The sequence below is a fragment of the Ictidomys tridecemlineatus genome, chromosome 4 (genome assembly GCF_052094955.1).
Source record: "Ictidomys tridecemlineatus isolate mIctTri1 chromosome 4, mIctTri1.hap1, whole genome shotgun sequence".
NCBI lineage: Eukaryota > Metazoa > Chordata > Mammalia > Rodentia > Sciuridae > Ictidomys > Ictidomys tridecemlineatus.
Genome location: NC_135480.1, coordinates 95,417,726 through 95,433,631, shown reverse-complemented (window position 1 = coordinate 95,433,631; position 15,906 = coordinate 95,417,726). Strand labels below are relative to the sequence as shown.

General features: G+C 37.6%; 3 protein-coding genes across 11 annotated transcripts in view; 2 read left to right on the top strand and 1 right to left on the bottom strand.

The window, feature by feature from the left end:
- Positions 1 to 5,132: 5,132 nt before the first annotated feature.
- On the bottom strand, positions 5,133 to 8,887 carry Cfap68 (cilia and flagella associated protein 68). The gene is made up of 4 exons (XM_005334265.5): positions 8,748 to 8,887; positions 6,166 to 6,396; positions 5,647 to 5,713; positions 5,133 to 5,426 (listed from the first exon to the last, which is right to left on the bottom strand). The coding sequence occupies exons 1-4, from the start codon at positions 8,787 to 8,789 to the stop codon at positions 5,251 to 5,253; spliced, it is 516 nt and encodes a 171-aa protein (XP_005334322.1). The 5' UTR covers positions 8,790 to 8,887; the 3' UTR covers positions 5,133 to 5,250.
- Positions 8,888 to 9,196: 309 nt separating this feature from the next.
- Fdxacb1 (ferredoxin-fold anticodon binding domain containing 1) lies at positions 9,197 to 13,978 on the top strand. 2 transcript variants are annotated; one of them, XM_005334236.5, is made up of 5 exons: positions 9,197 to 9,368; positions 9,639 to 9,795; positions 11,019 to 11,222; positions 11,393 to 11,551; positions 12,363 to 13,978. In XM_005334236.5, the coding sequence occupies exons 1-5, from the start codon at positions 9,197 to 9,199 to the stop codon at positions 13,537 to 13,539; spliced, it is 1,869 nt and encodes a 622-aa protein (XP_005334293.2). In that variant the 3' UTR covers positions 13,540 to 13,978. The 2 variants fall into 2 exon arrangements, with proteins under 2 accessions (XP_005334293.2, XP_077903112.1); XM_078046986.1 differs by lacking the exon at positions 11,393 to 11,551.
- Positions 13,979 to 15,459: 1,481 nt separating this feature from the next.
- Positions 15,460 to 15,906, top strand: part of Alg9 (ALG9 alpha-1,2-mannosyltransferase) — a 101,326-nt gene continuing 100,879 nt past the window's right edge. For 3 of the 8 annotated variants that reach the window (XM_040285193.2, XM_078046982.1, XM_040285195.2), the window contains exon 1: positions 15,460 to 15,698. In XM_040285193.2, coding sequence (XP_040141127.2) covers positions 15,568 to 15,698 — 131 coding nt within the window. In that variant the 5' untranslated portion in view covers positions 15,460 to 15,567. The other 5 variants (XM_013362375.4, XM_013362376.4, XM_021732405.3 and 2 more) reach the window with 3 other exon arrangements.

Genomic DNA, 15,906 nt, shown 5'->3' with positions numbered 1-15,906 from the left:
TTCTCTATAGGTTTTATGGTGGTTTTACCCTTGTTCCTGATGCCTTGGCAGGGATGTATGCCAGTAAGTTGCAAATATAGATGAAATAAATAGATTTCTGAGAACACGTAATTTCCTAAAACTGAATCATACATAGAACATCTGAATAGATCTGTAACTAGAGTAAAGAGATTGAACCAGTAATCAAAATAGCGCAACAAAGTAAAGCCCTGGACAGATGGCTTTACATATGAATTCTACCAAACATTTACTAACATCAATTTTTATCAGACTTTTCCAAACTGCAGAGAACACTTCCTAACTCATACTATGAAGACAGAATTACCCTGATACTAAAGCCAAAGATGTTAGAAGAAAACTATAGGCCAATATCCCTTATTAAGACAGTAATATCGGAGGCTAGGGATGTAACTCAGTGGCAGAGCACTTGCCCAGCATGTGTGAGCCCTGGGTTCGATCTCCAGCATAACAACAATAACAACAAAAAAAAAAAAAAAAAAAAAAAAAAAAGGAAGGGGAGAGAGAATTAATAATACCACCATAAAGAATCAACTAAATACCCTAAGTAAACTTAACACATAAAACAAAATACTTGAACACTGAAAACTATAAAACATTGCTGGAAGAAATACAAAAGACATAAATAAATGGAAATACATCTGTTATGAATTGATGAATTGTAAGACTTACTTCTATTAAGGTATCAGTACTTGCCATGGTGACTTAGAGTATCAATGCAGAATTATGAAAATTCCAATGATTTTTTTTGAGAATAGAAAAATGCTATCTCAAGGGTCCCTGAAGAGCTGAAACAATCTTGAAAAAGAATGTTTTAAGAAAGACTAAGACTTCCTTATTTCAAGACTTATTACAAAACTATAGTAATGAAAATGGTGTGGTATTGGCATAAAGACAGATCTATAGGCCAATGAAATGCAACAGGGAGTCCAAAACAAACCTTAGCATATACGGTCAAATGATTTTCAATAATAGTGCCAAAAAAATTCAATAGGAAAAGCACAGTCTTTTCAGCAAATGGTGCTGAGGAAATTGGATATCAACATGTAAAATAATGAAACTGAATCCTTCCCTTTTATCATATATAAAAATTAACACCAAAAAGACCAAAAATCTTGTCATAAGAGCTAAGAAAAAACACAGGGGGAAAGCTTCATGACACTAGATTTGGCAATGATTTCTTGGATAAAATTACTGAAAGCCATAGACATAAAAAGAAAAAAATAGGTAACTGAACTTCATAAAAATTTAAAACTACTGTGCATCAAAGGACACTATCTAGAAAGTAAAATGACAATCCACAGTATGGGAGAAAATATTTGTAAATCATATATCTGATTGGAGATTATTATCTAGAATACATACACAGTGCACACATATATAACTCCCACAATGCAACAACTAATAAACAATCTGATTTACAAATGGGCAAAAGACTTGAATAAACATTTCTGTAAATAAGATATATAAGTAGTCATTAAGCACATGAAAAGATGCTGATTAGGGAAATGCAAATTAAACTGGACACAACTTTATACTCACTAAAATAACTATTATAAGACAAAAACAAAAACAAAAAAATAGTAAGAAGTGTTGGTCATGATGTGGAGAACCTGGAACCCTTGTGCATTGCTGATGGGAATGTAAAATAGTAGAGAAGCTATGGGAAACTTTGGCATTTCCAAACTATTACACATAGGATTATCACATAATCATGATCCAGCAATTCTACTTCTTAGTATAGGCCCAAAAAGATTGAAAAAAAATGGACTCAGATACTTGTATACAAATGTTCACAATGGCACTATTCCTGAATCCAAATCTAAAAACCAAAGTGTTCATCAACAGGTAATGGAACAGCAAACTATAAGTATATACATGCAATGGAATATTTTTAAGTCTTAAGATTTTTAGATAACATAGGTAAAACTTGAAAATGTTATGCTAAATAAGCCAGACACTAAAGGGCAAATATTATGTGATTCCATTAAATGAGATACTCAGAATAGCTAAATTCATAGAAAGTAGAATAGAGGTTATAAAGGGCTTGAAGTGTGGGCGAAGAGAGATGAAAAATTATCGTTTAATAAATACAGAGTTTCAGTATGGGAATATGAATAAGTTTTGAAAATGAATGGTGATGGTTTCTTGATATTGTGACTATAAGCCACTTAATTATTTATAAAATAGTTAAAATGGTAAATTTTATGTTATATTTTATCTCAATTAAAAATGTTCTGGATTCATAGAGAATAGAATAAGATATATAACATAAACATAATTTTATATGACAAAATGTGCCTGTAAAACAATATTCATGTTGCAAGAACACACACATGACTTATTAACACTAGCGAGATAAGAACTCAAACTATAATATTGACCTAACAATGCAATGTACATTTTTTAAAAGTTATTTTTGTAGTTGTAGATTGACAGAATGCTTTTATTTGCTTATTTTTGTGTGGTGCTAAGGATTGAACCCAGGGTCTCGCACAACCTAGGCAAGCACTCTGCCACTGAGCTACAGCCCCAGCAATGTGCTTTTTTTTTTTTTTAAATGTTGATGGACCTCTATTTTATTCATTTATTTTATGCAGTGCTGAGAATTGAACCCAGTGCCTTATATATGCTAGGCAAGCACTCTGCCACTGAGCTACAGCCCTAGCCCCTGCAATGTACTTTTAATCAATATACTAATAGTAAATTTTTTGTAGAATAAAATGATCCTGAATTTTTTTTATTCTGAATTTTATATGAAAATGCCAAGGGTCAAAAATAGCTAAGAGAGTCTCTGAAGAAAGGTCAAAAGAGGGGCTGGAGTTGTAGATTAGTGGTAAAGCACTTGCCTAGCATGTGTGAGACACTGGGTTCGATTCTCAGCACCACATATAAAACAAATAAATCAATAAAATCCATCAATAACTAATAAAAATATTTAAAAAAGAAAGGGCAAAAGGGCTGAGATTGGGCTTCAGTGATAGAGCACTTGCCTGATACATGTGAGGTACTGGGTTTGGTCCTCAGCACCACATAAATAAAATAAAGTTATTGAGTCCATCCACAGCACCACCAAAAAAAAAAAAAAAAGATGGCTAGATAAAAAAGTGAGATATATATATATATATACATATATATATATATATATATATATATATATATAAGAATGAAATTATGGCAGTGAATGGATGGAACTGGAGAGTATCATTCTAAGTGAAATAAGCCAATCCCCCAAAATCAAAGGATGAATGTTCTCTCTGAGATGTGGATGCTGACACACAGTAAGAGGAGGAGGAGGAAAAAATAGAAGTTCAATGGATTATACAAAGGAAAATAAAGAGGAGGGAGGGGAGATGGGAATAGGAAAGACAGTAGAATGAATTGGACATACCTCTCCTATGTTAATACATGAATACATGACCAGTGTAACTCCATATCATGTACAACCACAAGAATGGTAATTATACCCAATGTATGTATGATATGTCAAAATGCATTATACTGTCATGTACAACTAAAAAGAATTTTAAAAAATTTAAAAAGTATTTGATCTACAAGGCTTAAGACTTATACAATTATTATAATTAAGATAGTGGAATAAGTAAGGCAATGTACTAAAGATAACACAAGGAATAACAATTAGCCTAATACAAAGAAACAACAGCCTAATAGAAACAAATCTACATATACACAGACTGTTGATTTACAATGATTTTGAAGAGCAGCCGTGAAATTATGGTCTTTTCAATAACTAATAGTGGGACAACTGGATAGCCATATGGGGAAAAAAAAAAGAAACTTAGTCACTACCTAACATCATAAGCAACATAAATTCCATATATATATATAAAACATAAACAATGAAGGTTTGGGAGATAATATGAGAGAGATTTCCTATTTCCTATTTAAGAAGATAATACAGCATATGGGATCCCATGAACAGTATATTATCATCTTTTTTAAAAAATACTTTTTATTTATTCGTATATGGTGCTGCTGGGGATTGAACCCAGTGCCTCACACATGCTAGGCAAGTGCTCTGCCACTGAGCTACAGCCCCAGCCCCCAGTATATTATCTTTTAAAAAATTTTTAAAAAATATTTTAGTTGTAATTGGACACAATATCTTTATTTTATTTTTATGTAGTGCTGAAGATCGAACCCAGGGTCTCGCATATGCTAGGTGAGCACTCTACTGCTGAGCCACAATCTCAGCCCCAGTATATTATCTTCTTAACCAGAAGATAAAGAGGAAATAATGATAAGTTTAACCATATTAAAGATTGTTGAATCCCTAAGTTTACCAACTCTAAACCATTTACAACCTTTTCTTAGTCCCTCTATCAGTTTTCTGCTTTGAAAGATCCATCTTAAACCAGTGTCCTACTCAAACACCTCCCTTTTTAACTGTAATCAAGACTCTGCATCAAGTTGATGTTCTTCCTTGCTCCAGTAGGTTTAATAAGCTCAGCTTTATTTGATCAATTGACAATTTATAGGGTTTTTTGAGATATATACTGAAATCATTATAGATAAAAGTATATTTCTCAGATGTGCTCCAAAATAAATCAATGAAAAAGAAAGTAGGTAGAGAGATTACTCATTAAATTGTTCATACTGCATAATGTTACATGGGAGGTCATTAGGCTATTCTGTCTACTTTTGTTTATATTTTAAATTCTTTGTAATAATTTTAAAAAGTTATTTTTCTTTTCACAGTCCTCAACAGGGGCTGTTCATTAAGGTCACAAGACAATTATGCTCCATGACTATTACTACTGGACTTATATTTAGAAAATACCTAGCAAAAACCTGTTTTACTAGATTTTGCAGTTCTGTCACTGATCAAATGCAAAGTGGTAAAGATTTTAGAGACATATCTATTTAAAAAATTTTTTTTAGTTGTTGATAAACTTTTAGTTATTTACATACAATATTGAGAATTGAACCCAGTGCCTCAATCACACCAGGAAAGTACACTACTGCTGAGCCCCAGCCCTAGCCCAAGAAAATAGCTATTTTTAATGCCTTCCACAACACTTCTGATACAGAACAAAAAATAGATAAAATTAACTTAAATGACATTTAAATGATTAAAAGAAAAAAAGAGGATATTTTCTGTGTCTTGTGTTTTATTTAATCAAAGAGTAAAACCGTATTAGGGTGAGCTGAGTTTTAGAATGTACTCCCTCTTACATTTTATTCTAGAAAAATGAAAGTTCTTATTCTTTCTTAGCATTTTGGACCCTGAAACTGGTCAATATTAGGATTCCATACACACGGATAGTGATGCTTGATTTGAGGGTTTGAATAGTCAGTCATGTAAATTGACTTTTCTGTGCATTTGTATTGAGAGGAATTCAGTTCAGGTTGATGTCCTGGGAACCAATGAGGCTCTCGCTTAAATCCTGAGGGAAGAAAAGACAAATGGAAACAGTCAACAAGGAGTTTTAACCGATTTTTCACTCTTATTTGAGTGAATAGACATCAAGACCTGTCAAAAGTTGAGAAAAGAGAGAAAGTGTTCAATTATTCACCCATTTAGTTTACTGTTTATTTCAGTTCCTTCTATGTGCCAGACACAGTACAGTTCTGAGAATGTAAGAATTAAAAAACTAATACACCTACTATGGGTTGAAAGTGGTATTTTGCTGTTGTAGCTTGTATCATATGTTGTTTCAAAGTAGTGTCCAAACTGGAAAAGAAAAATTCATAGATTAAGAATCTAGGAGTCTATAGCTAATATTGGAAAATAAAGGATAATATAATATGAATTCTAATGGGCTCTGTCATATTTGAGATAGCCTAGAGGCCTACATGTTGTTATCCCCATCCTACTAGCTTTCATATCCTTTGTATGTTTAGGAGATATTTAAGGGCAAGATTCAAATAAAAGTCAAGTCCAGATGGTTTAACAGATGAATTCCAAACAGAAACAACAGAAAAAGTGTACTACCCATCTGGTTGATACCTTACACATACTATTACTCTTGATAGTAAAGTTGGATAGGTGGTCCAGCTTAAGACTGCTCCCCTCCCCCAATCATTTTACTGAATGGAAACCTCAGAAGTTATCAGATTCCTGCTTCTCAAATGGCCATTGTCATTTTCTTCTGCAAACAGAAGGAAGTAAGAGAGAAAGATTACCTGGGAAGGCAAAGGTTTGGGCTGTACCATATTTCTTATGTCATATCTTTCTTGGTTCCAGTTGCCTACCAGGGTACGGTTTGAATAGGAATTTTCATTAGTGGAACATCTCCATCCATATTGGAAAAATTTTGATATATCATTCCAATCTGTCCACACTTCGCCATGGCCATCTGCATTAATGAGGCTGCCACAGTGTGGGTTGATGAGGACACAGACAAGGTTCTTTCCCTGGAAAAAAACAAGAATAGAAAAGCTTATTGCATAAACCAGAGAACAGAAAAGTCATCCCTTCCTATCCTCTGCTTTATATAGCAGGATATAACATAAGTCCACCTTTCTAATACTCGAGGTTTTCCTTCAAATTAAATTGATGTTTCTTCCTCTCCAGGTCCATCAATCCCTGAACCTATCCTCTCAAATCAGCAATGAATGACTATATAAATGCCACCCTCACCTTGAAAAGACAGGAAAACCTTCAGTATTCCCAATACTATATGGAGAATTCACTGAATATCTTGGTAATTTTGAGATGTAGAAGTTGAGGGACTGGGGCTGGGGTTGTGGTTCAGTGGTAGAGCGCTTGCCTAGCATCACATAAAAATAAATTAAAAAAATAAAATTCCATCAACAAATTAAAGAAATTAAAAAAAAGAAGTTGAGAGACTGAGGGTATTGCTATAGACAGAGAATGAGAAGAAATAAGAATTGAATAACCAGATAACACAATCATCAGGTAATGATAAATTCCTTCCTTCTAGGCCCACTCAAAGAATGCTTTCCCTGAAGTTAACTTCTCTTTCCTTTTATCTCATATACAACTTTATCTTTGCCTCTTTCACTGTATTATATCTTCCTATCACATTATAGTTCTTCAAGTATATGTGTTATCTCCCCTACTGAACTATATGGTCCTTGAGCATAGGGTCTGTTTTATTCATTATTGTATCCTATTCCTCTGCCTGCCCTCCCAATCAATACCACTTAGCATATAGTAGAAGATCAATATCTGAATTTCATTTTTTTTTTGGTAAGGAAGGAGAAGTGCAACCTTTTTTTTTTTTCTTGCCAAAAATATTAGTCCCCTGGCTTAGGAACAATGCAATACCTTCTCTGAAGAAGAGCTTGAAGAGACTAACTTCTTTAAAAATTTAAAAGAGTTACAGTAATCCTTATGTGGTTGTTCCATGTCTGTTGGGAATATGTCAGCAAACCTGGTATTTCCAATTTTCCAAGGAAAAAAAAAGAATATAGATCACTATGACCACATGGTCATGATTGGGAGCCACAACCCAGCTGCCTTTTGGCAGGCAGAGATAAAGCAAGTATGGCAGCATTAAAGGGTGGCATCTCAGATAACTGCCTTCACACCAAGTGCCTTTGTGAAGACAGATGCATACAATGATGTCACCAAACAGTATGATGACTAGAGCAGCAGGTCCCACATAGTCCAATAGGCCTAATGCTTAGATTGGAGAACTAGGTGACGCTGTCCCTAGGGCTGGAATGAGACATTGCCATCCACTGCTGTCCAAATCAGAAGCCTGAGGCTTATCTTTGACTGAGACTTCTCTTTCAGAATTCATCAAATCACTTAAGTCTTGCTGATTTTTGAGTTAGTCCACTACTTTCTATTTTCACTGCCAAGTTTCAACTCAGGTCACTGTCAGTCTTTGTTTCCATTGCTGGGGTAGCCTTTTATTTGATTTCCTTGCTATCAATTTTGTTTCTCTCCAATCCTTTCTCCACAGGAAAGCGGATTTTTTTTTAAAAAAAATATTTTTAGTTGTAGATGGGAATACCTTCATATTTATTTATTGATTTTTATGTGGTGCTGAGGATTGAACCCAGTGCCCTCACACATGCTAGGCAAGTGCTCTACCACTGAGCCACAACTCCAGTCTAGAAAGCAGAATTTTTATTTTTTATTTTTTTAGTTTATTTGACACAATACTTTTATTTTATTTATTCTTATGTGGTGCTGAGGATCGAACCCAAGGCTTTGTACTTGCTAGGTGAGCGCTCATCCACTGAGCCATAGCCACAGCCCCTAGAAAGCAAAATTTTTGAAAACAAAAGTCTTATTGTGTCTATCTTTCTACTTAAAATCTTTTAGTGGCTTTCTGTTTTCAGAATAAGGTTCAGGCTGTTAAAATGGCTTACAACAACCACTCTATATGACCTAGCCCCTGCTTTAATTCTTCAGTCTCATGTTACCCACTCACCTCAACTGTTTCAGACAAACTCAATCATTTTGCTTTTGCATACATTGTTGCTTCTGCCTCATCACTGCTTTGGATGCAGGCAAGTCTCCCCCGAAGCCTCCTATTAGCTTTCAACTCAGATTCACTTCAGGAAAATTGCCTCCAAACTTAGTAAGGTTCTCTTTTGTGCTTCCATGGAACCCTAAATTACTACACTCAAAGCACATACTCCGCGATCTGAGCTGCCTCTTTTGCTGTGTGTATTCTCCACTAGGCCACATCTTGTCCACCCACATATAGAACCGCCCTCACAGAAGCCTGGCATATAATAGGCACTCAATATTTCTTAAATGAATAGAAGGTAGGAGATAGAAGCACCTGGTCAAATTCTGAGCAGCAGAGAAAATGGGAGGCAGCCATTTGGACAAGATGAAGGCAGTTACAATATCTGAGTCAGGAACCTGCAGGACACAGCCCAACCTCTTCTTGGCTTCAGCCCCACCCCGCTTTTTGCACTCATTACTCAACCCTCTGCGCTTGTGACCTCATGCAGGTGTGACGAAGACGCTCAAGGCAATCCAAGAACTAAAAGGCATTTTGATGTTCCTGAGAGGTGAGGTGAGAGAACAGATGGATGGATATCTCGCTTTTGCATTCATGGTCATAGTCCTCCTAGGGAGTCGCTGCACCAGTTTGTCAAAGACAACCAGGCGCTGTGGGTGCGTCATCAAACAGTGACCGGTGGGGAAGGAGCGGGCAGAAATCTGTGAAGGAAGTGACGTCAAACGAGCGCCACAGATAATGCGTGAGGTAAAGCAGTGAAGGCCATGGGCCCTCGGCGCCTCCTGTTGGTTGGGGAGGGGAATTTCTCCTTCGCCGCCGCTCTAAGCGAGACCCTGGATTCTGGCGTTTGTCTCACTGCCACCTGCCTTCAGCACCCGGCGGAGTTGGCCCGGGATCCGGTGGCCCGGGAGAATCTGCAGCGCTTGCGCGAGCGAGGTAGCGAGACCCGCCCTCCCGCGAAGCCCCGCCCCCGCGAAGCCCTACCTATCCGCCTGCGCCTCTTAGCCGAAGGGGTGGGGATGTGGGGATTACTCTGGAGCTTCCTAACCATTTCGCAGGAATCCTTGTGTGTTGCTAGGCCAAGACTGGTTTTCATGGCATCCTGGAGGGTTTGGGAGTTGTTTTCTTTTTCTTTTTTTTCCCCTGTTGCTTGATCTTAAGACATTTTCCTATCTGTATTCTGCGTCTCTAAACTTCCTTTGCCAGGTACCGAGATACGTTTCGGTGTAGACTGCACCCAATTGGCAAATGCTTTTGAACCACAGGACAGAGAGTTTGATCGAATTTATTTTAATTTTCCGCACTGTGGACGCAAAGCTGGAGTAGCTAAGAACAGGAAGCTACTTGCCAAGTTTTTCCAGAGGTGAGGAGAGCCATCACAAGTAAAATGTTTACAATGTACATAACATAGTGCACTCAAATACTATAAGTTTAGAATATAAAGCTCCGAAGGACTCCAAAGCTTACTTGGAAAGGCATACATACAACCCTGAATGCTAAATAAAAGTAGAAATAGCATGCTTTTGATAATAAAGGGGATATTATTATTTTATATTTATTTATTTATTTAAAATATTTATTTATTTATGTATTTATATGTGGTGCCGAGGATCGAACCCAGTGCCTCATACATGCAAGGCAAGCACTCTATCACTGAGTTACAGCCCCAGCTCCTTATATTTATTTTTTAAATTTTTTTTTAGTTGTAGATGGACACAATATCTTTATTTTTATGTGGTGTTGAGGATCGAACTCAGTGCCTCACGCATGTGAGGCTTGTGCTCTACCACTGACCTACAACTTCAGCCCAAGGGATTATTTTTAATGCAAAATATTGACAGCCAGTATAGTTGGATGCTGAGCATGGGTTTAGGAGCTGAACAGCCTGGATTCAAATCTGGCCCACCACTTAACAGTTGACGATTATAGGCAAATACTTATTCCATTAGATACTTCTATTTTCTCTTCTATAAACTGAGGATGCTAATGGTAACTGCCTCATAAAATTATTGAGTTTAAAATCATACTAGAATTTATAGTTTTGTTTATTTTTTTTTTCCTTTGGGTACTGGCGATTGAACCCAGGGACACTTTACTATTGAGCTACATGCTCAGTACTTTTTATTTTAAATTTTGAGTCAGGGTCTTGCCAAATTGCTTAGGGCCTCCTAAGTTGCTGAGGCTGGCCTTGAACTTGGAATCCTCCTGCCTCAGCAGCCTAAATTACTGGGATTACAGGTTGTGTCCCTGTGCCCAGCAAAGTATTAATAGAATTTTGATAGGCAGAAGGCAGTGGAAAAAATTATTAAATGGGAAGCAACAGCCCAAGCAGTGAATCATGTATAGGAACTTTGCAAATATTGAACTTTCTGTGACATATTAATGAACAACACAAATGCATAGCAGATGATGAATGTTGTTAAAGGGCATTTGACTACATTGATCTTGTATGTTTGAGGTTTAGCAGACCTTGCAAGTATGATTGGGTTTTAATTATTTCAAGGCTAAGCTGTGTGTATATTACTGCCCTTACGGTAATTTATACTTGTTTCTGATAAATTTCTGTTTTTTTTTCCCCTGTACAAGCTGTGTGGATGTTCTTGCAGAGGAAGGAGAAGTGCATGTGGCATTGTGTAGAGGACAAGGTGGAACTTCTGCTGATAAGCCCCAGAGAGAATGGCACAACAGTTGGCAAGTGGTTGCCATGGCTGCTCTTGGGGGCCTCATTTTAAGTGATGTGCTTCCCTTCAGGTGTGAGGCTGTGCCAGGATACAAATGCACTGGATATAGGTAAGTAATAATGTAAGCCTAGGCCTTTTCCTTGTTCATCTCTCTCACTAATGACAAGAAATACTATAGAGATTTTCCCCTGCCAATTTCCCAGTCCAGTCTCTAGAAATATTAGAAATACTTGCTTTCTTTAATAATGATAGATTTCATATTAATGTCTTTTCTGCCAGGAGTCAAGATAAGTCCTTTCACATAGAAGGTGCTTTGAATCATATCTTTACCCGGAGCCTACCTTTTGAAGGTTCTCAGCCCAGAGTCTTCAGTATAAAACTGGGAGACCAGGGGTTTTCCTTTTCAGAACCAAAAGCACTTGCAGGAAAGTTGAACAGGTAACTTATTATTTTGCTGGAAATCACTTCCATTTCTAATTGTATCCTAATTATCTTGGTGGCAATCATATTTTGAATAGATGATATATAAACTGTTAATGAGGTTGTGCTTTGAATGCTTGTCACTAGGGCATATTGTAGGGGTAGTGGCTGCCAGAATTCTGGAATACATGTTATCTCTCCTGTGCTAGCAGTGTAGTTCAGTGGTCAAAGCTCATACCTATCATTTGTGAGACTCTGGGTTTGATAGCAAGAACTGGAAACAAACAAACAAAAAACCCCCAAAATCCTCTGTGATAGTTCTCTTTATGGTAGACCATTTCTTTGTTTCCTTTCAGGGTAAACGTAAGGATAATTCTTTTCTTTTTTTGGTACTGGGGCACTTAACTACTGAGCCACATCCCCAGCATCCCCAGCCCCTTTTTTTTGTGTTTATTTTTTAGTTGTAGTTTGACATATTACCTTTATTATTTATTTATTTATATGTAGTGCTGAGGATCGAACCCAGGGCCTCAAATGTGCTAGGCAAGCGTTCTACCACTGTGTCATAATCCCAGTCCCCCTTTTTAATATTTTATTTAGAGACAAGTTTTCACTGAATTGCTTAGGGCCTTGCTAAGTTACTGAGGCTGACTTTGAACTTGTGATCCTCCTGCCTCAGCCTCCCAAATCGTTGGGATTACAGGTGTGCATCACTGTGCCCGGCAAAGATAATTCTTTTCTGCATAACCATTTATGCTTTCAATTCTAGCTATATTATAATTATTATTTTAAGTGAGAAAAGCTTTATTTTGTGTGTGTCTTTAAATAGGGGTTTCCTGGAAGCATCTTCTTGTCATCCTATCAAAATCATAAATGAGAAACTCATTGTTGAAATGGGCAAAATTTTCCCTCTTAAAAGGCTGAAGTGTTCCCTCCCTTTGCTGCCACTGGAAGGTACCAGTGTTCTCCCTTCCTGGAACTGTGACAGTATGTCTTCCTTTTGGATCAATCTCCATGAAGATAACTCAGATTCTGAGTTCCTGAATGGTGAAATAACAAAAGAAATGGAGGACTTTCTTGTATCATTTTCACAACTTAGCATTTATAAGAGTCCTAGAAGAGATGACAAAGAAATTCATGAAGGAATCTCTGGACAGGCCAAAGTCTGGCTTAGATCTTCTCTTCTAGTTCATGTTCAGGCCATTATCCAAGCACCAGACTTCCTCCCAGGTTCTTTGTATATCCTCAGTGGACCTGTTTTTCGGAAGTGTCACATTTTGCCTTTCACGATGCCGGCGTTTCATGAGACTTTATTAATCCTTGGGTTTAATCAAAGTCTGAAGGATGGCTGTCTTCCATCACTGCTGAATCACCTGACAGGAATTCTAGATAGCCTCCTGACCCAGACATTGCCAGAGGGATCAATGCTGAACAGTTCAGTGGAATTTGTCCCTCAACTGAATGCAAACAATTATATGATTCACGTGAAGTCTCATAATTTTGGTCCAGATTGTGCCAAGGATCTGATAATTGGGTCTGTCACCTCATCTGCTGCAAACATAACACATAAAGACCAGTATTTTGTGTTTGTGTCTATAAACTTGGACTTATTAGCCATGCTTACTTGGGGTATCGCTGATTGGAGAATGTTGTGGACCTTTGATAACCGTTTCATGAAAAAGTTTGTTCCTGGAGAAATAGAACCCTTTAAGAGTTATTCCCTGTATCCTCCATGTTATGTACATGATATTAGTTTTTGGTTAAATGAGGAGAAAGGATTTGATGAACTAGAGTTTCACACTGTGGCTCGAGCAGTGTCCCAGGACACTATTATATCCATACAATTCCTTGGTCGTTTTCATCATCCAAAGACTGAGCAGGTCAGTCTCTGCTATAGATTGACCTACCAGACCTGTGATAAAGCCCTCACCCAGCAGCAGGTAGCATCAATGCAGTCCCAATTTAGGAAGGAGATTCAACAACAGCTACATGTTATACCTCGATAGTTTAGTAAATTCATTTTTATAGTATGATCCTTTGTTGGTGTGGTTAAAAAACAACAACTTGGACAAGGGATGTAGCTCAGTGGTAGAGTGCTTTCCTGGCATGCCCAAGGCATTTGGGTTTATTCCCCAATACTGTAAGGGGGAAAAAAGAAAAGAAAAAGAACAACTTATAACTGGTTGTCTTTTCTGGACTGTGTTTTATATTGTAATATCATGTTCTTTGTGACTCTATCATTGTTGGTTGACCTTAAAGATAATCTGTGACTCATCGTTTAAATTTTTAGACTATAATATGATCAGTGACCCTTGGAATTTTGTGTTATTTTTGTCTGGAATAATGAATAAGACAACAAATAAAACAATATTTTGTACTTCAGATGCTCTATTGCTGAAGAGGCAGTAGAATTTGGATGTCTTATCAAATATATTCATAAATATATTTTCCACATTGTCAGTTCTCTTCCCTTTACTCTATTTATCATCTCACTAAATCAATTTATGAGAGTGTTTTTGGGAGTTAGATCAACATCTCTTAGGTCGGTAAGTTGTAACTTATTTTTTAAATAACATATTTTTTTAAAATATATTAGTTCTACATGGGCAATATCTTTATTTTGTTTATTCATTTTTATGTGGTACTGAGGATCAAACCCAGTGCCTCACACGTGGGAGGGAAGTACTCTGCCACTGAGCCACAACCCCAGCCCTGTAATTGGCATTATTATCACTGTATCATTGTATGCTTTTTAAGGCTATTTCTCATAGCTTCTCTTATTGTATTTCTTTTGTGGTTGACCATTATGAAAGTCATGGAGCTAGTAAGTATCAGATTATGGTTAACATTTAGGTTTGACTCTAACGACATGTTCTTTCTGTTATATTCTGTTACTACTTTCAATAGGAAACAGATATATTAGATATATCCAAGTTGGATATTTGACCTTGTTAACTCAGGACTGCATGTGGGAATTGAACAATATGATCAATCTCCATTTTTTAATACTGAGAAGTTTCATTATGAATCATGATCTTCTGGGGCCCTATCAAGTTTAACACTTCCTATGTAAACTGTTTAACTTACTGTTACAAACCTCCACAGGGCAGGACAGAGATGCTGAGATTGGAGAATGGACAGTGTTAGGATTAGATAAATGATCACTGAGAGTTGCAGATATGTTATCAGCAATGTGCCTTTGTAAAAATGCTGTTAAGTCAAGCACTTTGCCTTGATATGGTGGAAAGGACATAGGTTTGTAGTCATTTCAGTCAACAGTTGGAATAAAACTCCACCATTTGCTAGCTGTGGAACATTTAATTTCCTTCTCAATAAAGCAAGCTTTCCTTCTTTATTGAGAAGAAATAATTTCCTTCTCAATAATGCAAGATTGTGAGAAATTAAAAAAGGATAAAATAGTACTATGGCATCATAATAGTCATTTTACCTAATGATAATGACTTGTGTTTGGTTAAATTTGCTCCACAGAATTTCATAAGTCTTTTACTTCTCAGTTCATATTCTGGCATTACTGTTTTGTGTCTCTAAAAGCAGTCATTTATTAGCTACTAGCTCTGTTACTATCACCAAAATACAGAGAGGGCAAGGTGTTAAAGTGAGCTGTTAGGGACCTTTCCTGTGATAGACAGTTGTGCTGTGATCTTTAACTGAATTCTCTGCACAACTCACTTTCCAGGGTCGTTTAATCACTTTGTATTTGTGCTTTCATTTAATTAGGGTAACTGAAGGATAGACTTTTGTATGTAGAAAGAATGCTGAAATTTGAAGAGGAATGTTAAAGTGGGAAGGACTGCCAGGGCTGGAAGGAGGAAGGGATAGCCATGATGGGGAAAGATCCTATTTCCTTTCTAAGGAATTTGCCCCAATTGGCCAGTAACACTATAATTTAGTCTTTTCTGCGCATGTCAAGGTCTTTTGTCCCTCGGCGGACACCGTTTGCCAGCCAAGCTATGTGTGCGCTCTCGCCGACTTCGTAGCGTGTTGAATTCTACCTTTTTTCCCCTTCTCTTGCCATGGCTAGCCGAGGGGGTCGGCAGCGCCTGAAAGGCGGTGGCAGCAGCGGCGGGGAAGCGGCATCAGCCGCGGACAAGTTACGGGAACTGCTGGGCAGCCGAGATCCGGGAAGCGCAGAGCACCGGCCGGAGTACGTGTGCGGGCGCGGCGGGGGCGTGGCCGGCCGCCGGCGCAGTCGGGGCTACTCTGGAGGATTTCACCTGCGCGGCCTCCCTCGGCGAGGCCCCGGCCCCTCCAGCCTGGTGCTTCCACTCTTTCGGGCGGGTCGGCGTCCGAGTTCGGTTTTTGCCATGCTTTAGGTCTCTACACCTCCGGATCCTTGTCTAGTTTAGAAACCT